This window comes from Camellia sinensis, chromosome 2 (genome assembly GCF_055761805.1).
Source record: "Camellia sinensis isolate YWXY chromosome 2, ASM5576180v1, whole genome shotgun sequence".
NCBI classification, from domain to species: domain Eukaryota; kingdom Viridiplantae; phylum Streptophyta; class Magnoliopsida; order Ericales; family Theaceae; genus Camellia; species Camellia sinensis.
The window spans coordinates 70,505,515-70,528,073 of record NC_138962.1 but is presented as its reverse complement, the minus strand read 5'-3'; the positions used below and the strand labels follow the sequence as shown (position 1 = coordinate 70,528,073).

At 35.1% G+C, this 22,559-nt stretch overlaps 1 protein-coding gene across 2 annotated transcripts; it reads left to right on the top strand.

Annotated features, from left to right (window-relative positions):
• Positions 1 to 10,074: 10,074 nt before the first annotated feature.
• On the top strand, positions 10,075 to 18,011 carry LOC114293724 (uncharacterized). Of its 2 annotated transcripts, none has more exons than XM_082914794.1 (3): positions 10,075 to 10,142; positions 15,185 to 15,796; positions 15,921 to 18,011. In XM_082914794.1, the coding sequence occupies exons 1-3, from the start codon at positions 10,136 to 10,138 to the stop codon at positions 15,968 to 15,970; spliced, it is 669 nt and encodes a 222-aa protein (XP_082770920.1). In that variant the 5' UTR covers positions 10,075 to 10,135; the 3' UTR covers positions 15,971 to 18,011. The 2 variants fall into 2 exon arrangements, with proteins under 2 accessions (XP_082770920.1, XP_082770921.1); XM_082914795.1 differs by having other exon boundaries at positions 15,185 to 15,808.
• Positions 18,012 to 22,559: the final 4,548 nt, after the last annotated feature.

Genomic DNA, 22,559 nt, shown 5'->3' with positions numbered 1-22,559 from the left:
GATTGGGATGTGAGGTGTTACCCTTTTGTGCTTAGTGTTATTAATTCATAGTATTTGAACTTTGAAGTAAAGATTTTGAGTGGAAAGGGATATGAGGTGTTACCCTTTTCTTTCTATTTTCCTTCATCAAATCTTCCAATCAAGGAATGCCGCCTCCACCAGCTCAATGGAAAGGGAAATGTGAAATCAATTTGAAACCCTATAACAACAACAAAATTAAAGGTCCTTTTCATTATATGTGTGTCATTCCCTTTCATTCAACCTGTGTCATTCCTTCTATTTGTATAATGACAAAAGTTCATAGTTTTCAAACTTTCCATATTTACATTTTTGTAGGTTTTTCTATCTTTCTTGTCAATTATTAAGGACACCATGTATGTCATTCAGACTCTCGGCAACTTGCTTGCTTGAGCATCGACACCATTTTCCTCACACCGACTTAACAAATATCGGACTTATAAAGAATTGTTTCCTGTTATTAGATAAACAAGCATGCCAAGTTTTTGGGATCTATGAACACAATTTCAAATTTAAAAACATATTGTTAAATATTCCTAATAAAACTATGGAAAAATAATTGATCCACCGAAATTGGACTCGCTCAAATTGCCTGAATTACATAAGCCAGACGACTGGCTGGATGACTGGCGTCACCCTTGTCAACCACGACTATTACCCTTGTTAACCAACATCCATTCGGATGACTGGTGAGCCCAAATTCGATGAATGTAGCGTTACTGTAACAGTATGTAGATTGTAACGCCCTCAAAATAATACATAATTCCCACAACCAATCTTTCCATAAACATGATAGATAGTTTACATTTCCACACAAACATCAGAGTTAATATTACAAAAGTGTATTTCATATTAATTACAAATGTTTACAAAAATAATTGAATGCCCTGCAGGCTTACATCTTTCTAAGTTGTTACTTGGTCAATTAAAAGAAGAGTTCTAACTCTTTTACAGGTAAAGCCCTTGTAGCACGCGCCCGCGTGGGGGGGCCCTCGCTACAGTTCAGACTCGATTTTGTGTCACGGTTCTTAATCTGAACCAAAGAGTCCAAATCCGACAAATCGTTTTGAGAAACAGATTTTTGAAAAGAAGTGCCAAACATGGACTGCTTTGCCAGATACAGAGTCGCCACCTAAATATTTTTTATGGGGGAATTTAGGAAACCCTGACTCGGTGCCGAAGGCCACATGTTCGTCATCACCAAAGTTGCCTCGGCTCGGGAACTTGGGTACGATTGAGGAAGGTGAGCTATGAGCACCCCCTCTCGCCCGATCCTAAGATCGGCCTCTACTAACCATGATATCCATTTTTGAAAATGTTACGTGTTCTTAAACCAATTATTAGCCTATAATTACTATGTTATGCGCACAGCAAACAAGTATAGACTAGATTGCCTAATTTGGGAATAAGCATTGCATATCCGTTTGTTTTGGAAAATGTTTTGGAATTTGCTACTCGCAAGTAGGCTAAAAGCATGGATTTCGATGAGCTATTCCAACTCAGGCAACCCAACCTTCACTCACAGGCATTCAAACAGTTTATCACATAAGCATCTAGCTGCATGGTGAGCATGCTGTCATGATAGCATTCACACGCATGTTATATACTAAAGCATGAAAATACTTACATCGTACTCCGTGCCAAAACAAAAGAACTAGTTAGCCAACATGCATGGTCCTAGTTCATGTCAAATTGACTAATGCAACACATGCAGGATGCAATTAGAGTAGGCTCGGCTAACCTAAACATGGCATGTGAAATGCAATCAATTGATGCACGTATTCAATTTGGAATTGAAGTACAAATGCAGTTAGCATGATATATCGAGCCCGGTGCATACAAGACAAATGTATGGATGCACACATGCATAGCATAAGGTATGCTAAATTAAACATGACCTATTACTAACCATCAAAGCAGGTAAGTAAAAGGGAGAAAAAAAGTGGGGGTTGGAAGACATGCGCACACTCACCCACACTTATTACAGATTCGCCCTTGCCCGGAGAGACCAAATAAATATTACAGATAATTAATCTACAAGCTAATTAAATATTACAGGCCATCTGATTAGCTAAGCAAATTAACTAATCTAGGAAAAACAGATAAACCGCCTCGGGAAAAGGGCCCAATGCGATGCATGCTCGGTCCTGCTCGGAAGTACACTACCATACATAAGCTGCCTCTGTTTTCCCTGCTATACTCCTCTGAAGACTGCCAAAATCTCAGAATTGCTTCCCTGGACATTGGGAGACACCACCGGCTGAGTAGAATATCCACCGGCAGTGGTATGTGATCATCGGCTGTTGATGAAGCTATCGGCCACCAATGAATTGCCGGTCGGTACTGAACACTGCCGGTCGGTAGAGAATGCCTGCAGAACCTGTAATCGACAGCAGCAGAGGACAAGGCAGAGTATGGCAATGCAATTCAGGCAATGTATGCACCAATCCTATCCCTTATCATGTGTATGACTCAAAGGGACATGGTCCTTAGTTCTTGGACCACCAATTGCGCATTTCAATGCGTGATGGCCCAAGAGACCAAGTTATGCATTTTCATGTCAAATGAAATGCAATGCACACAATCAAACCAATAGGGACTTAACCTCTATCATGGATAGTCAAGAGGCCAAGCATGCATGCCAATGCAATGCAACCTAAGCATGTTAACTAGGCATGCAATACCGCAATGCAAATGAGCATGCAAGAAATGCAAGGCATAGAGCAATGCAACTAACAAGTGTGCAAGGCTAATGTAGGCATTCAAGCATGTAAGCCAATGTGTGACTTCATTCAATCATGTGATTTCAAACATGCAACAACTCACCAATATGCTACAACATACAAGGAGAGCATGCAACAAACAAAGGGATGGACTTAAACTAAATTAGGCAACTCTAACTAGGCCTAAAACAGTGGCCAAAAGCTTAAGAAATGGGACCAAACACACTTGCACACATGCACATGTTAATGGGCCTATACTTAAGCAAACAAAGGCAACTTTCCAGCACATTTAAAAGAGGCTAAGCATGGACTAATGACATGCAATGTAAGCTCTGGAATCATGCAAGGACATGGTGCCAAACCAAGAAAACAAGATAGGCTAAACATGCAACAAATGGCCCAAGCACTCAAGGCAAGCTAATGAAGTATTGAACTACACTTAGCAAGACCAAACATGGCATGAATTTAATGGCCAAAAACAGAGTTTTAGCACATAAAACAAAGCCCAAAAGACCACTTAGATGGCATCTAAATGGCTTGAATTCAAAAGTATGCACAAATGCACTTTCAAGGAGCATACCACATAAGCTCATAAGTCATCAAAGAGGCATCCAAGGCAAGCATACAAGCATGCTAAGGGGACTGAAATGATGCTATAAACGGTGCCAAATCATTAAAACAAAGCAAGTAATGCATGCTACATACACGCACACTTAAGGCCAACAAGTCGGAATGCAAAGGGGCTATACCAAACACATCATGGCCGACCAAAATGACTAAGGACAGACCTTTAGCATGGCAAAATAAGCATGAAAGCTTCACAAAGCTAGACCTAAAACATGCTAGAACAATGGTTTACATCCTAAGGCATGTTAAGGCCTAAACATGGCATTACAAGGTAGGTATGCTAAGCATGCATGGTGTACCAAAACCAACACACAACAATGCTATTTCATGACAAATAGGCATAAATAACAGCCAAGACATGGTCAACATGAGGCTTAGCTAGGTGCTCATTAAAGAGGCAAAAATGGCCCTTTTCAAGGACAACAAGGAGAGGGGGTGGCCCCCTCCTCCCTAGGATCTCAAGGCACCATCCTCACCTCTGAAATCCCTCAAGATTTCAGTGGTGAGGAGGTCCAAACACCAAGGTCCCGGAGCTCACTCAAAATAGCACAAAATGGGGCCTCTCAAGGCCTAAGAGGGGTCAAACACCTCCAAACCAAAAAACACTCTAAACAAACTATTTAGAGGGCCTAAAAAGAGAACTTTTTTATATTATACACTAAGCTCAAAAATAGTTCTAAGATAGGCAAAAAGGCAATGCAAGAAAGGGGTAAAAAGGGGTAAGATTGTTACCCTTGAAGACCTCTTCAACAATGGTGGACCAGCTGCTCCTCCAAGCTCAAAACCACCCAAGAACCTCAAGAACAACCTCTTAGAACCTCAGTAGCCAAGGGAAGGTGTAACACTATGTGTTTGTGTGCAATAGTAAGACACAAATGCACTTATACACACACAAAGGTAAAAAGAAAGAGAGAAATAGAGATAGGTGAGACACAAACCCTAACCCTAATCCTAATCCAGAGCTCTCCTTTGTATATTTTCTAACCTTTTTGTCCAACCCTAAAGCCAAGAGGAGAGGGCTCCTTTTATAGAGGAGCCAATCTTGTAAAGCTTACAAGGTAAGCTAACAAAAAGGCCATCGCTCCATACACGTGTATGGAGGGGAACAAAATTCCATACAGCTGTATTAAAATATCTGCAAAAGTAGATGAACAGTAGTCGGTTGCTCAAAATTGCCATTTTGACAAAATGGACTGCCGACCGACAACAAAGAATGCCGACCGGCAATATACATTGCCGATGCCAACAAAACACCAGCCGGTGGCCTCTGGCCATAGCCGGTGATGTGTGGGGATGCCTCACAAGGTATTCCCTGCCCCTCCAAGGCAAAACATAAGTGTTTGGTGCGAAACCAGACACTAAACAGTCGAGTCGAGAGATCCTGAGGCAAGGCACGCAAGCCGAGACCTCCGGGAACTCAAGACGAACACAAACATGGATGATCACCGAGTGTTCAAACGGTGACGTCCAAGTCTTGAGAACGGTCAAAAATGGGGTGTCTACAGCCCTCGACTTGCATTTACATATAATCAACAAAATAAATAACAAAGCAGAGTCTTCAACTTCGAAGACCTCCCAAGTAAAGATCTTGAACTTGGCACGTCTCCTGTACCTGAAAATGATGTCCCAAGTAAGGTGAGCCAACGCTCAGTAGAAATATACTAAGCCCATTATGAGAAATAACTAAAACATTATCACACAACAAATGATCGACACGTAAAAAAACATTATCATACAACAAATGATCGATACGTATACACCAAATTACACCCTTCTCATAGCCCGACAACAATTACATCCATGCTACCATCCACTTCCCTTATTTGCCCAGATCTGTTCCTAATTATGGTTCAATATCTAACCAAATAATTTAAGTGAGACTACCACTCGACTTGTTAACTCTTCCTTACCCATGATTCAAAATAAGACTACATCTCACGTAACTAATACTTCACTTTATAAGGTCTCGGGACTTTTACCCCGGACGCCTCGGCCAACTTAATTATCTACGGAGTACATTCCCCAACTCCTCCCAAATAATGATACATATACAATGTATTTAACATATAACCGCCTATGGAGTACATCACTTATCTTCTCCCAAACAAAGATGCACAAACAATGTGTTAAAGTATATGAACACATATGGAGTACATTCCCTATCTCCTCCCAAACAAAGATACATAAATAATGTGTTAAAGTATATGAACACATATGGAGTACATCCCCTATCTCCTCCCAAACAAATATACATAAATAATGTATTTAAGCACTTTATCTCATACAATGATCAATCAATGCACATATTTGCTGTATTATTCCAACCGTCACATTCAATGACATAATACGTTCGATTAGTTTCAGTTTTCCCTAATCAACATACAGTGTCTACAACAATCAAGACTACCCTCCACCGATAGCCCAAAGCAGTTATCTCTAAATAGATAATAAATTTATCAACAGATAAAATATCGACATTTTCATAGGTGAGTGACTAAATTATCCAAATACACCATTTACTCCCACAATTTCCCAATTTCCCAATTCTCAACTCAATCTCACTTTTCCCCAAATTAATTATTCAAATTAATTGTTCAACATAATTAGGGCATTTTTCCCTCTTTCTCAATATCAACCCTAAGGTTCAATTTCATCAATTTGACAACAATAATTCCATTTTCCAAAGTCTCTCATACACATGGAGTTTAACATTTGAAAACCCTTTTTTCTTTTAACCACCAAACAAACCCTAACTTCCCCAATAGTACCCAACAATATCAACTAATCAAAATGACTAATATTTATGTTAAAACCCATAAGAAGGAGTAGATCATCCCTACCTCAAAGTCGGAGCTCAAAGGAGAAGGTGAAGAAAAATCGAAAGTGCTCTAAATCCCAAGATTTTCGGATTGATAGGTAGCCCAAGCCAAGCTCTACACTTCTTACAAAGACACTAAGGGGGTGGATCACTCAAACTAGATCAAACCCTAGAGAGAAGTTGAAATTTTAGAGAGAGGTGTTCTCCAATGGAGGTTTTGAAAAGTAAGAGAGAGAAAGAAAGTGTGAAAAGTGATTTAAAATCACTCAGCTGCCATCTGATATACGACTAATCCGCTCGAGCGTCCTCGCTCGAGCGTCAAGCACAAAAACAGGACCCGCTCAAGCGCCAAGACACAGCTGCAAAACACACCCGCTCGAGCGCAAAGGGAAACCCACTCGAGCGTAGATTAACCTCTTTCGGTATTTTTACAGACATCGAACACCCGCTCGAGCGTAAGTATACCCGCTCGAGCGCGACCAGCTCGAGCGTAAGAAAATCCGCTCGAGCGTGAAAAACACATCTGCAGTACTTTTGCAGACGAACAAACTACTAAAGGTATACAAACTCCGCTCGAGCACAAGAAGACCCGCTCGAGTGGATCACCAAAAACCTGGGCAACAAGAATGGGAACCAAAGCTCAACCAACTTGTTTCAAACTTGCCTAACACAACCTAAAACTCAAATACCAAGAGTAAAGGATGGGAATAAGAATACGACAACAACACAATCACAGAACCGAGTCCGGAATACAATAAACAAAGATAAGGAAAACCGGAATCGCTATATAAATTATAGACATATATGTCCTAAAAGCCCACACTAATAGTAAATTTTTACGAGTAATATAAAACCCTTAGTTTATGCTATACACACTCTTGAAATCCCCAAATCAAATCATTTATATTGAATAAAACATACTAACAGTAGTTTACACCAAAAATCAAATTCACAATTAGAATCAGTGTAAATTGAACTTTTTAAGAAATAATTTTTTTATACACCAGGAGTTCTTTTAAGAAAAACAAAAACAAAAACAAAAACAAACATAGGGTTTGAGGCTTGTAACAAAATAAGTGTTGATTTTTAATTATGTCAATTCAAACTCCAATTTTTTGATTTGCCTTCAATCTAAATTATTCGTCTATTTTTGTTAAGTAAAATCAATAGAAAAATAATATTTTAGTTATTAAACTCAATATAAGTATACATGAAATATGTAAAATACCATTTTTCATTGAGTTTAAAATGGTCAAATCCTAAGAATTTTTTTTTTTTTTTTTTTTTTTTTTTTTTGTAATTTCCTCACAATAATTTTTTATGCAATCACAACTAAGTTACCAGAACCCCAATCACTACATAACCCTAATTTTTTTTAGATTCAACAAATAAAATAAAAAATAAAACTCCACAACCTCTTTTTTTTATTCTCTTTTGAATAATGATTCCAATCAAAAATTTTCAAAACTCATAACCAAAACACACAACTCAAAATTACTCAAAACTCAATTCAAAAATTATTTTCAAAACTTATAACCAAACACACAACTCAAAACTCAATTCAAAACTCAAATTCAAATTTTTTTCAAAATTCTATTTTTAAAAAAATCAAAAAATATTATTTTACTTTATTTTTAAAAAATTATTTTTAAAATCATGATTTGAGTGTAGAGTCGTGTTTTGAGTTATGAGTTTTGGAATAGTAGTTTAATTTATTTTTTAAAAAAGATTTCTTAATTTTATTTTTTTAGGGTAAATATTTTGGTGCTGTTTGGTAACACTTACGTTTTCAGTTTTCTGTTTATATTTACAAAAATTTTAAAAACTCAAATAAAAACTTGTTTGGTAAAATTTTTGATTTATAAATCAGTGGTCTCAGTTTATAAATTTGGCCAAAAAATGAAAACACAAAAAATGTGTTTCCGTTTTGAGTTTTGAGTTTTTTTTTTTTTACCACCTAACACTAGCCACCACCCGCCACCATTTTCCACCACCATCTTTCGCCACCACCACCCACCAGCCACCACTAACCACCACCCACCTGCCACCCACTCGCTACCACCACCCACCCCTCGCCACCACCACCACCCACCACCTACCTGCCATCCACCCGCCACCACCTACCACCGGCCACCACCATCCACCGCCCGCCACCACCACCCGCCACCTACTTGCCACCACCACTCACCACCCACCTGCCACTACCAGCAGCCATCCACCACCACCACCACCCATCTGCCACCTACCCGCCACCACCACCCACCACCCACCACCACCACCATCACCCACCCACCTACCACCCACCTGCCACCACTCACTCACTACCACCTACCACCCGCCACCATCACCCACCAACCCGCCACCTGCCCGCCACCACACACCATCACCCGCCATCCGCCACCCACCTGCCACTACCACCCACCACCCGCCACCGTCACCCACTCACCCACCATCACCACCCACCACCCACCCGCCACCATCCGCCATCCGCCACCCACTTGCCACCACCACCCACCACCCGTGCACCACCACCACCACCGCCACTACCCACTCGCTACCACCCGTCACCGTCACCCACCCATCCACCACCACCACTACCACCACCCGCTATCCGCCACCCACTTGCCACCACCACCCACCACTCGCCGCCACCACCACCACCCACTCGCTACCACCCACCACCCACCCACCACCGTCACCCACCCACCATTACCACCCACCACCACTAACTACCCACCACCCACTGTCACCACTTTCCACTACCGCCTTCTGCCGCCACTTGCCACCACTTGTCATTTCTCACTCTTTTTATATTTTTAAAACTTTTTAAACATTTTGTCAATTGCCAAACGCGTTTGTAGTTTATGTTTTTCTAAAAATAAATAAAAAATAAACAAAAATCAGCTTATAAAATTTTCGTAAATATAAAATGAAAACATAAACGTTACCAACCACACCTTTTATATTTTAAATATTTATTTATTTATTTTAACGTGCACTATATTTCATGCATTTCTGTGCTTTATTTTTTCAAATATTTTAAATATATTTTTTAAATACTAAAAAAATTTAAAAAAATTATTTTTTTAAATTTAAATATATAATTTTTATTTTAAATATTTTATTTTATAAATATATTTTTTAATATTTTAATTTTTTTTGTTATGAGTTTGGTTACAATTTGAGTGTGGAGTTTTGAAAGTAATATGTAGTTTCGAGTTATGTGTTATGTGTTTGTTTACAAATTTTGAAAATAGTTTTTAAATTGAGTTTTGAATTATGTGTTTGGTTACGATTTGAGTGTGGAGTTATGTTTTGAGTTTAAAATATTAAAATTAAAAAAATTAAAATATTTACAATAAAAAAATATTTAAAATAAAAAATTTAAAAATATTTAATAAAAATTATATATTTAAAATAAATAAATAAATTTTGCTTAAATATTTTTTTAATATTTTAAAAAAATAAATTCAAAAAATGTCAAAATACAATTCAAAATTTAAAAACTGAAAACTCAAAATACAACTCAATTTTTTTTTCAAAACTCAAAACTATTTTCAAAATTCAAAAATTATTTTCAAAACTCATAACCAAATAAATTTTCTTTTTTTAAAACTCAACTCATAATTTCACACTTAAATCACAATTTCATGCTTAAATTATAATTCTACAACTAAACCAAACGGAGCCCTAACGTTTCAATTGAAATTCCCAAATCAAAACACTCCTTAAAAATAAAAATAAAAATAAAAATAAAAAACCGAGTTTGAGTATCCGGACATGAATGAAGGAAGGGTGCACCAGTCTTCGCCAAACAAAACGACGCCGTTTTTAGCAAACAAAACGACGCCATTTAACCCATTTCCAAAACCTATTTGGTTCTGCATTCACCGACAAAAAAGGGTTTTGAGGGTTTAGCGCTACATCTCCGGCGAAAACAAAGCCCACAATGTCAGGTAAATCTCTCTCCCTTTCTGTCTGTTTATCTTTTCTAGATATATTTTAGCTTTTCATTTTGGATTTATCTCAGCTGCGAATGATTAAAGAGACCCACACTTTTCGAATTTGTGTTTATTGTTTTTGTTTACTTTTGGACTGCCATTAATGTTTAAAAAATGTATGAAAATGTGTAAAAGTGTTTTGAATGTGTGAAAATTATATTAAAATTATAAATATTTTAATATTGTGTAAGGGTGATGAGGTAAATTTTGATCTAATAATTTTGAGATTATGGATTATTGGTTCAAGTCTCAGATTTTGTGCACTATGTCAATTAATGTGTATCAATAATTGGACTTTTTTATTTTATTTTATTTTATTTTAACATTGTGTAGTTGGGACTAAGGTGGAGGTTAAAAAAACAAAAAAGTGCGGAGTCCAAAGAAATTTGGTCGGGACTATTATTAATAACACTCATCTTTTATATGAGAGAAATCAACAATTTCCTTTCATTCTTTCTATATTTTTTGTCCTTACTCTTGATTGAATCTAAAAGGGTACCTGTAGTTTGTTTTAAGGAAAAAAAGAAGTAGATATTAATACATCTGAATTACACGTTAAATTACTCTCCAATCATATGGGAAATAAGACAAACAGCTTGTGATAATGTGGGTTCCACTCCTCATCTGAATGAGGAGTAATCTATACATATATATTTAAGAGGTGTCTGTCCCTACCAATGTTGTTTTAATTGAACTGTGTTACCTTTATTGGTTTTTTTTTTTAATAAAAATATTCATGTAAATTTCCTTTTTTTTTGTACATGGTCTTTAATTGCCGACTTCTAACCCATTTCCTCTTATTTAATGGTTTGATAAAAAAATTAAGGGTAATTCCTCTAAAGTATGACTTTTTTTTTTAATTTTTTTTATTTTGGTTCTTAAAGAAAAGATATTATTGTTACTTTAGTCCTTCAACAATTTGTTGTTTTGTACTTTAGTTCAATTATCAATTTCCTTTAGCGCTAGGGGTAGTTTTAGTATTTTTTAAATAAATGTGTCATCTTAACAAACATAAATCTTAACCCAAATCCAGACCCAAACTCAAACCCTTGACCCATATCTAAACCCAAACACATGTACTACGTGTTGCCCCCTTCCATGTCGTATTCTCTCCACCCATTTTCCCCAACCCTCTATCTCACCATCGCCCCTTGTGACCATCCCTCTACCCATCTCGCCACCACCCTCACCCTCACCCTCACCCTCACCCCTTCCATCAACCTTTTTCCACACCTAGCCACTACCTCTCATCATCTCTAGTGACTCCCCGGCTCAGCCATTACTATCTATACCTGCCACCAACTCTCCGTTCTACACCTGCTACCACCCTTCCAAATCTCTGCACCTCCATCAAAGACAACGATTGTTGGTTTTGCAGGGTTTTTTTTAATTTTATTTTTTTTAAAAGGCCTCTTCTTTTCAACGGCTACATGTTGTTGATCTAGGGTTCAGTGGTTTTCGATCTAGGGTTTGGTGCTCATGGCAATTGTTGTTGATGGTATTTCGTATGGTGTTGATGGCATTGCAGGTGATTATGTTCTGTGGCGGTGGTGCAGGGCCAATGTTGGTAGTGAAGGTAAGGTTCATAGTGGTGGGAGTTGCTGGGGATGATATGATGGTATAAGTTAGGAGTGAGAAGTTAGTTCACGTTGGTGGGAGGTGGCGGTGTAGGGGAGTTTTATGGGGTGGTGGCTGGTGGTAGGTGTAAGATGGGTGGTGGTTGGTGGAGGGAATAGAGGTGGAAGAGGATGGGTGGTATAAGGGAGAGAGGTGGTAGAGGTAAGAAAAGAGAATGGTGGTGATTAATGGATCATATATTTGGTTTTTGAAAAGTATACAGTTGCTTGCAAATTTTGTTTACTAAGTATATGACATAATTTATTGGGATGAATTTTTTTTTTCTTTGTTTTTTTATGTTAGAATTTTTGTTCACATTCCCTAGATTACCCCTAGGTATGGATCTACTTTGGGTTGACTCTAGGTTGCCTTGTACTATGTGGTCTTTGTGATCACATAATTGAGAGATCAAAGTGAAAAAATCTTTTCTTTAACAACCAAAGTGAGAAGATTAGTACTTTGTGAAAGTGTAATTTACCCTACAATTAATTAAAAAAACCTATTGTAATTATTGTTAGGGTTAATTACACTTTTGGTCCCCCAATGTATGTGAGCTTCTATTTACACCAAAAAATTCCCTCGATACACCCATTTTCCATTATCTTCTAAAATTCAAATTTTTTATTTATCTCCTTACACACCTCATAAATCCTTCTATATCCTTATCCCTAACTTTACTTCTCATTACACCCCTTATTCTTTCCAAACCTATTTCTATCCCACTCCTAACCACCAATGCCCATCATTCCTCCCTTACTGGCGACTTCCTCCTTCACTGGTGACTCTATTTCGCACCAACGACTCCTTCCCTAACTGTAAACACCCTCTTGCACCTCATTGGCAACTGTTGCCATCACAACCAACCCCCTCCAATTTTCCCATCACTGAGAACAACTAACCTTCTCTGCCATAACCCAGCCCCTCTCGCCCTCTCCATCATGACCCAACGCCCCTTCACTTTTCTCCGAGTTGCAACTTCCCACAGTGAGAGAGTGAGAAACCTAGGTTTTTCTGAAGAAGAAGAAGAAGAAGAAAAGGGAAGAGGATGATGAAGAGGAGAAGTATGGTGACGGAGAAGGAGATCTAGGGAAGGGCTAGGGGTGGTGCTTGTAGATAGAGGTGCTGGTAAGGAGTGGGTGTAAGGAAAATTAAGGTTTCTTTTTTGGTTTTTAGGGTTTTGGTACTTTTTGGTAATTTTAAATAATGATAGAATTATAAAAAAGTAACAAAATTAGCAGTGTAAAGAGATTTCTTTTTTTTGTTGTTGTTGTGTATGACTTTGAGAAGGCTGAAGGTGCCTTAAGAAAGCCTCCAACTATTGGGCTTTTTCTTAGTCTTTTTTTTTTTTTTAATCTCTCGATGACCACAATTGTTTACAAGCGAAGAGTAAAATTTGGGAAAATGTACCAATTATAGGGTCTTTGGAAGGCAAACGTTGGTTGGACAATCTATTTCTTTCCAATACCCCACTATAACCATATCAGAAGCCTACCCAATGATGAATTTTATGTCATTCTCATCTTGAACATTTTAATCGTGTCAATTTAATCTTCAATACAAAATATTTTATTATTTGATCCCTAACCCTGACACAATCCAAAAATAGTGACGCAATTAGGAGTATTTTTTTTACATTTCATTACAAGACCTAAATAGATTTTTGAAATCTTTGCCATTTGTCCCCTCTATCTCACCATTGTGTTTACAGTCTCTTCCGTCCACCATCTTCAAAAGCTCCACCCATCACTACTAAACTTCCCTCTCACCTTCATATTCCTTTACCATTCTATCAGTCTTAATGGTAGTTGTTGGTGGTGCTCTTAGTGGAGCGCTATGATAGTGGTTGCTAGAGGTGTTCTCTGGTTGTAATGGTGGCAATTTTGATGGTAGTGTTTGTTAATGATGAGGAAGGTGGTGGCTTTGTGAGGAGGTGACAATCAATAGTGGGGGAAGGTGGTGGTTTATAGTGATGGTGGAGGTTACTAATGGTGGGTTGGTGGCTATGTTTTGTGGATGGTGGTTAGGTGGGGTAAATTTCACCGTAAATAATTTGTGGCAAGTTTTGATTGGTAGTTATACTAAAATAATGTTTTTTTTTTTTAAATTTGGCTTGCACTTTTAATATTTTGCTGAGAATACCCTTGATTCATTCACTATTTTTCAACGGCATCAAGGTTGGGACCAAATAATTACACATTTTGTATTTTGGGTACTAAATTGACATAATTAAAAGATTTGGGACCAGAATAAACACATAACTCAAGCTTTGAGGACCTAAAATTGAATTAACTCTTGTTGTCATTAAGTGTATTGTTGGCTGTGGAGGGTGATTTTGTGTAATTAATAATGTAAATTTCCAATTTATTTATTCGAAATGGTTTGTTTGTTAAAAATATTTATTTTATTAGAAAAGGTCTACCTTTCTTCTTAGTGTAAAAATGTAGTTGGAGAGTACTTGGAGCAACTCCAACAGAGCCATCATCCCTATTTTCTAGATATTTTGAGGAGTTCTAACCCAAGTAAACGACTTCAACAGCTTCCTTAAAGCGGTCCCTCAAAATAGGACTGGTAGAGTTGCTCCCCAATTGCGGCGAGTTACTGTAGAACCTCAAAAAATATAAAATTATTTTTTGGCAAATGGATCTATCATCTAGGATTCTCTCTATAATCGTAGGCATTCACTGTTGGAGATGGTTTAATGAAAAGAGAACCCTAGATGACAGATCCATTGACTAGAAAATAATTACATACTTTTTGGAGTTCTACCATAGCTCACCACAATTGGGGAGCAATTGTAGCAGCTCCTATTTTGGGCAACTACTTTAAGCAAGACGTGATTTACATGTGGTGGGACTCCTTAAATATCTATAAAAAAATAGTGATGGGGCCTCTGCCAGAGTTGCTCTTGTACATTAATATCTTGAAAGTATTAAAAATTTTAGAGGCAATTCTATATTTTTGTAATGTCAAACCTATTTTGACCACTAGGGGCCTCAAATTTTTGCATAGAGTGAGATTCTTCATGAAATATTGTTAAATGTAATAGGTGAGTGTAGTGAAAAATTTAAGAGATGTAATTAGAAGCTCCCAAAACCAAACGAGAGTTGGCGTGATTAGACATATACATAGGGCTGGATAATATTTAATCTTTATCTCACATCGAAACAAACATGACATAATGTAGGATAAAGCGAATAATATATTTATATCAATAGAGGACCAGATATTACCTAATCCTTATTACATTGAAACAAACACGACATAAGGTAGGATAAAGTGAATAATATTTCATATTGGATAGGGTAAGATAATACCTAATCCTTATTGTGAATATTACATGTGGAAGACACAATGGTAACTCTATTTTGTTTCCTGTGCAGATAATGTCGGATCCCCCGCACAAAGGGTAAGACCAGAACAAAGACGTACTATTGAAGCGTTTGAGACGATGAGAAATCAAATGCACTTAGCGGAAGTTGATCTTGAAAAGAGGGCCGAGGATGCCATTAGCTCGCTTGGAATCAGTGCACAACTGATGTTGGGATTTATTAGCGGGAGTGTGCTTCTCCAAGGAAAGTTTGCTTGTACCGTTGGCATCAGTGTCTCACTCATGTCAGTGGTATCGTTTGTTATTGGATTTGGTATTGCCATAACTGTGGCATTTAACAAGATAAGGAGATTGAGCCGACCACTCCAAGAGCTCAGGAGCAGGCAGAGCAAGCTGTATATGGATATCATGCAGTTCAGAGCTGAGAAATACTTTTTTGGAGATCAGGTGAGGATTCAAGCTGCAGTCACAAATGTAGATCCAGACAGCAGTCCACAATATCACATGGATTCACAATTCAGTAGTCGTCTCATTGATGTTGAAGACTCACTGTCCGGGGCACAAAACTTTCTGACACATTATGAAAGCATGCTGTGGATGATGGCATTTGGAGTTGCTGTACATGGGATAACCATTCCCCTGGTGGCCTACCACATCTTCTGTGGTAAGTGCACATGTAATACCTAAAAATCATTAACTGTGTATATCTTTTTGTCACCCTACTTTATCTTTTTAATATACATTTGTGTATTTCTATGACTTACAACAATTTTTTACCCTTCGAATAGGAACCGGAAAGGGCAGCACTGACAAAGACACGATGTCGAAATCCATCTAAGGTTACCTCTAAAGCTTTAGGGTTAAGCTAAGGGTCTTTCAGAAGTAAATTTTTTCATTCTGTCTTCTATATGGTTGTTGGATATTTAGTAATAGTTCTTTTTTTCTGTCCTTTGCTAAACTGATACCGTTGTCTCTCTGTTTTCAAACTTGTTCCATGGTAAAAAGGTAGGATTTGAGTTTTTGCTACAACCATAAGAACCAGAACAACTTTAGACCTTGATCGACTTGATGGATCCAGATCGGATGATAGTATTAGCCGTTTATGATTTGATAAATCTTACAGACTTGTTTTACTTACTAATGTGACACCTATCATATCATTGAAGCAAGTTTTGTTTTCATTTCCAAAGTTTGATTGTTGCATGACAAAATGTTTGTTAGTTTGTATGACACTTCCCATCACAAAAATAAAAGGGAAACATTTTACATCACTACAAAATATAAAGGATTTGAATCCTCATCCACCGCCACTGTTGCTGATGATGGAAGAACTTATTTCAATGTCAATGAACACATGTTCAACCATCTGTGTGGAACTGTGATTATTTTAACTTAACCAGGGACATCTAAAGATATGCCATTTTGTCGTTCATTTTTTATCTGAATACAAAAAATGAATACAACATAGGAGCATGTTTCCAATTAATTTACATAGTACCTGGTGGCAATATTGCCAAACAGAGTGTACAAGTTTAAAGGGGAGACATTGATTCTCATAATTCAGATTTGCTAACGTTGAATATCTTAACTTCACAAATAAAGTTGGCGTATTATGAGACTAATTTGTACTCATGTCAATGATCTGAACTGTTCATCTCATATGATAAGATGAGAAGAACATGCATGCAAAAAATTAGGTTGATCAAACAAATAATTACATGATCAAATCACATATATATTATAGCAACTAGGTGATATATTTTTAAGAACATGTAGGTTGTATAGATAAAAATGATCTAATAATGACAATTGATGTTGGATCAATTCAATTTTTTGCATGGATAAATTTTTTAGCTAGTTATATAATATAAACTAGTATGTGACCTGTGTGATACATGTGAATTTATTTTTAAAATAAAAATTTGTTTGTGAGTCTTAATATTTTTTGTAGAAAATTTTAACACGTGAAGGTCAAATACAAACAAATTTGTTAATGGCTTATGAAAATTTTTCGCGCTATGTGTATGATCCTATGTAAAAGGCTCATAAAAACAATTTCTTTTAAAGTAAAAAAAAATGGTGTATTCTCAACTTGAAATCAAATCCTCATTTGTGTTAATAAAATTTACCAAAAATTATGAATTTCACTTGTATCAAAATATTTTTTTCTTAAAAAATAAAAGTAAAAATAACAAAAAATTTTATAATATACAAATTATGACTCGGTTGTAACTCATGGTGTATTATTTTGATTATTAATCGAAAAGGTTTTTACTAGTTTCTTATATTTTTGTTATGTCTAAATTGGTACATTGAGTCTTTACTTATGCTTCAAGTGATGTTTGATTATGGTCTATTACAATACTTTATATGACAATATTTAAATACTTTATTACACAAAAAAGTGCTTCTTTTTTTTTTTTTTAGATGGTCACAAAAAAGTGCTTAAGGTGGGTAAACTCAAAAATAAGATTTATATTCTAATCAGCAAGATCGTAAAAGTTATTCACATTGATGCATAAAAAATTACAAATTCAAATCATAAACACTGTCCTCATAGGGAATTAGACACAAAATCTCTATAACTATAATAATTTCAGTTCTCAAATGGGTTTTGATTAATTATGTGACACATCATAATAACTGCAAATTTTTTATTCTAACCAAATTATTTTTACATATCTTTTCTGATAGAACTCATGAAAATGCATTATCAAGAATACTACAAATTCAAAAATCTTATTTAAAAATTATTCAAGAAACATCAATAGGTGCCTTCAATATACACAATCATTTTCAATGAATCATTATTTTTTAAAATAATACTCTACACTATTTATCATTCAACCTTTGTCATCTTTCAAAAACTTTTTTTTTTTTTTTTTTTATAAAAAAAGTATTGAGTTTTATTATTTTAATCAATCAATATCAAATTAGACGTTACATGTGTATGTAAATCACTTTTAGAAATATAATGTCTAATATAAAATCACAAGGGTGTTAACTTTAATTAATGTAATGATATTTTTATATTATGATATGTGTTACAAAAGAATAATTTAAATTTAAAATAAAATTTAAAATATTTATTTTAATAATCTAAACCTTATTATTCTATAAAAGTGTTACTTGAACACTTATATATAACAAATTTAGTTAAATTGTTTGTTCATTTTGATATTTTAGTTCTATTGTGCTATAAAAGTGTAATTATCATATAATAATTTTATATGATATATATTAAATTATAAGATAGTAAAATAAACACGATATTAAAAATAATAGTTAAATTAAAAAGAGAATTATTAATATAAAACTAAAAGTGATTCTAAATAGGGTGAAGCACCAATAAATCCAAAAATATGATCTTGTGAACTGTTTAGTCATCTATTTTTTCTTATGAACCCAAACGTCCTATTAAAATGAAAATTACACAAAAGGGTAATAACTTACATGTTTGGGTTTAATTTTTAAGGGATAAAAGTTGGTTTCTCCAACTATGAAATTATACATTTGCGCAATCCACACCGTAACTGTTTGGGATTTTCCCTCATTTTAGGACAAATCTCACATTATGAACAAATACGTAACACTCCAATAACGTAACAATCTAATGTGACACACTAAAAAAAAATTTAGTGTACTTTTCCCAAACGTAACGTAATACTCAAAAAAAAAAAAACATCTTTAATGTATTTTTTTCAAACGTAACACTCAAAAAAAACTTCTTAGTGTGCTTTTCCAAAACAGAGCACTCCAATCAATATAATCTCAAACGTAACACCCCAATGTAATACACTCCAATATAACACAAAAAAACACTAAAAAATTTCTTAATGCATTTTTTTCGAACGTCACACTCACAGTTTCAAATTATACATTTGTCTAAAACTTACTAAGCACTTTTTGTACTGCTTTTGGAATGGTTTGAAGAATTCCATATCATTTTTTTAGAGTGTTACGTTTGGAAAAAAAATACATTAAGAATTTTTTGTGTGTTATATTAGAGTGTTTTTTTGAAGTATTATATTGGAGTGTTACGTTTGGAAAAAAAAATACACTAGTGAGTTTTTTTGAAGTATTACATTGGAGTGTTACATTTGAGTGTTACAGTTTGAAATTATACATTTATCCAAAACTTACTAAGGAGTTTTTGTATTCCTTTTGAAATGTTTTCCAAATAAAAAAGATTCTCATATAAAAATTTATTCCAAATTTGATTATCACAAATTATGTATCTTACATAACTAGCACAAAAAGGAAACAAGAAAAGAAAAACAAGGAAACATAACCGAAATAAAAGTATAACCATAAATTTAATTTTCAAATAATAATGAGACTAATTGGTCTATAAGAAATTGTGACTAAATCGATCGCTATTCCTTAAAATGGAATTTATAGGTAAATTTTCCTTCTAATTATTTAATTCTAATTTATTTTTATATTTATTTAAAAAATAAAAATATGTATAAATAGAATTACACAAAATTTATTTAAAAGATTAAATATAATGAATAGAGAAAATTGGTGATAAATCCAACTTAGAGGTGTTTAAGGCATTATGTCCAGTAGATATTTTTTATTGGTGAGAAATCCACCCTTGTAAAATAATTTGGTGAAAAATTCTTTTGTTAGATTTAAAGGACATGTTGTTTCCAATTTTACCCTTAATTTATCTGTCAACTTTCGTTGACTAACTGCTTAAATTATTTTCTATCTGTTGAAATTATTTTTAACTATTGAAATTTTTTATCTATTCAAATTTATATCTATCTATTCAAAAGTTTTCTCTATCTGTTCAAATTTATATTTATCTATTAAAGATTTTTGATTATTTGTTCAATGTTTTCCCATTATCTGTTCAAATATCTACCCAAATTTTATTATATGTTCAATTTTTTCATTTATCTGTTCAATTTTTCCCTTTATCTATTCAAATATATGTCCAAATTTTGTTATCTATTCAATTTATTTCATTTATCTATTTAAATCCATCTATCACAATTTTATTATCTATTCAACAACAATAACAAATCTATTTGTTGAAAATCAAACAACAACAACAAAATAATATCTATTTGTTGAAAATCTAACAACAACAAATCTATCTATTAAAAACCTCTCTCTTCCTACTATGTATTTGTTCAAACGACAATGCTACGTAGCTCAAATTTTGTGGCTCAAAAGTGGCTCAAATGGCTAAAACGACGTCGTTTTGAGTACAGAACAACATAAAAATGGCCAAAACGACGTCGTTTTGGCCATTTGAGCCACAAAATTTGAGCTACTAGACATTTTCCTTGTTCAAATTCAACAACTCTAGTCGATATTTGCTCTCCGGAAAACCTTCCTCTGTTAGTTAGGGCCGACCCTAAAGGTAGGCAAGAGAGGCCTGCGTCTTGGGGTCCCCAAATTTGGGCTAAAAATAGGAGTTCCCAAATATAATTTTGTGTTTTAGATATATATATATATATATATAAAATAAAAAAATAAAAAATAAATAAAAAAGCTCAAATACTATAGACCCAATTGAACATGAGGCCCAAAAAAAAACAAGAAGACTAGATTTTTATTTTTTTAAGTATTTGTAATGATTGCTTCCTATCTTAATATATGAAAGTAAATTTTTATTTATAATTTTAATGATTATATGTGCAAGTAAATTTTTTTTATAACTACAAACAAATAAAAAAATTGTAACTTAACATTTTTTGTATAAAAAAAAAATTTCAATATAAGAAGGCCCCATTTCCAAAGTGTCGCTTGAACCCCTAAATCTCATGACTGGCCCTTTCAGTTCAAATTCACACCTACTACCTGTTCAATTTTTTTGAACAGATCTGGTTTCAAATCTAAAAAATAATTAAAAAAACAAACAAATAGATCTAACACAGATCGGGTTTGGGGATGACGAGGATCTTCAGTATGGACACGGTTGAAGCTGTTGAACACACACACACACACACACAAACTAGATCTGTTCAACAAAAAGAAAACTCCAGAATCCATTTTTTGACTCTCTCTCTCTCTCTCTCTCTCTCTCTCTACGGTGACCAAGATCGAGACTAAAGCTCTTGGCTCCCAAGAAAGAGGTAACTTCAACCCACTAATCTACCCACCAATCATCTCCATCATTGTTGTGCTAAAAATTCCATAAAAAATCCAAAAGCATAATAAGATCAAAACCGAACTCAAACAAATTGAAAAAATCAAGATCGATTCAATGCAACGTACCTGTCTATGGTGTTGTGAACGATTGAGCTGAGATCGTGATCCCTTGAAGAGTCGCAAGAAACACTGGAACTGCGGCAGTTGTAAATCTGGACTTTGCGAAGGCAATGTGGTAGAGGCGGTCGTAGATTTGAACGTCTACTTCGTTGAAATCGAATCATTTCTCAAATCGAAACAACATAGATTTTGTGGATATCATGGAGACTACGGTGACGCAGAGTCAACGGTGATTGCTATTCTCGCCACTACCGACGACGATTCCACTGAAAAACGTCACGAGGAGGAAAAATAGAAGTAGAGTGATGAAAAGCGAGCATATGGATGTTGACGATGACGATGACGATGGCAATAGATGTTGCGGTGGGTGTTTAGAAGAGAGAGGTGACGGATGAGTGGTGGTCAGTCGGCGGTGACGTCGGTGAGAGCAGGAGATGGTGGTGGGCGAACAACTATCGTGGCGGTGCTATCGGAGAGGAGAGAGAATAGAAACGATGGCAGCGAGGTCGGTGAGAGAGAACCACCACCGATCGACAAACCATAGCTCAAGTGAGAGAGAGATAGAGGGAAGAGGAAGAAGAAACCGATGTTTGGGGCTCAGATTGGAGAGAGAGAGAGAGAAAGAGAGAGGGATTTTGATTTTTATTGCACTGTGTATAGTCCTGTTTGGTAGAGTTGTGGGAAAAGACTTATAGCTTATGCTTAAACAGCTTATAACTTATAACTTTCAGCTTAAGCTAATTTCCAACTTATTCTTAAAGCATCTCCTGCCCCACTCAAAGAATAAGTTAATTTCTGACTTCCACAAAACTATAAGCTATAAGCTATAAGCTATAAACTAAACCAAACACATCAAATAGCTTAAATTAAGCTGAAATAAGCTGTAAATAATTTCCGCACTATGTCATATATATAGAGGGGGTATTTTGGTCTTTTTGTCCAAATTTATCCATTTAGACAATGTATTTTACCATATGGGCTTTTGGTGAAAGAAAATTTAAAAATAAACTTTTCTCCCAAGTGTCCTAATAAATATATTGCGGTTGGATTAAGAAGAAAATATATAAATTAATTATGTAGAGGATTAATTTTTTCTTTAGTATTCTTTTTAAATTATTCATATATATTGTATATAGGTATATAAAATTTAAATTAAATATAAATATTTTGTAATAAATAATTTCATGTTAAATAAAAAA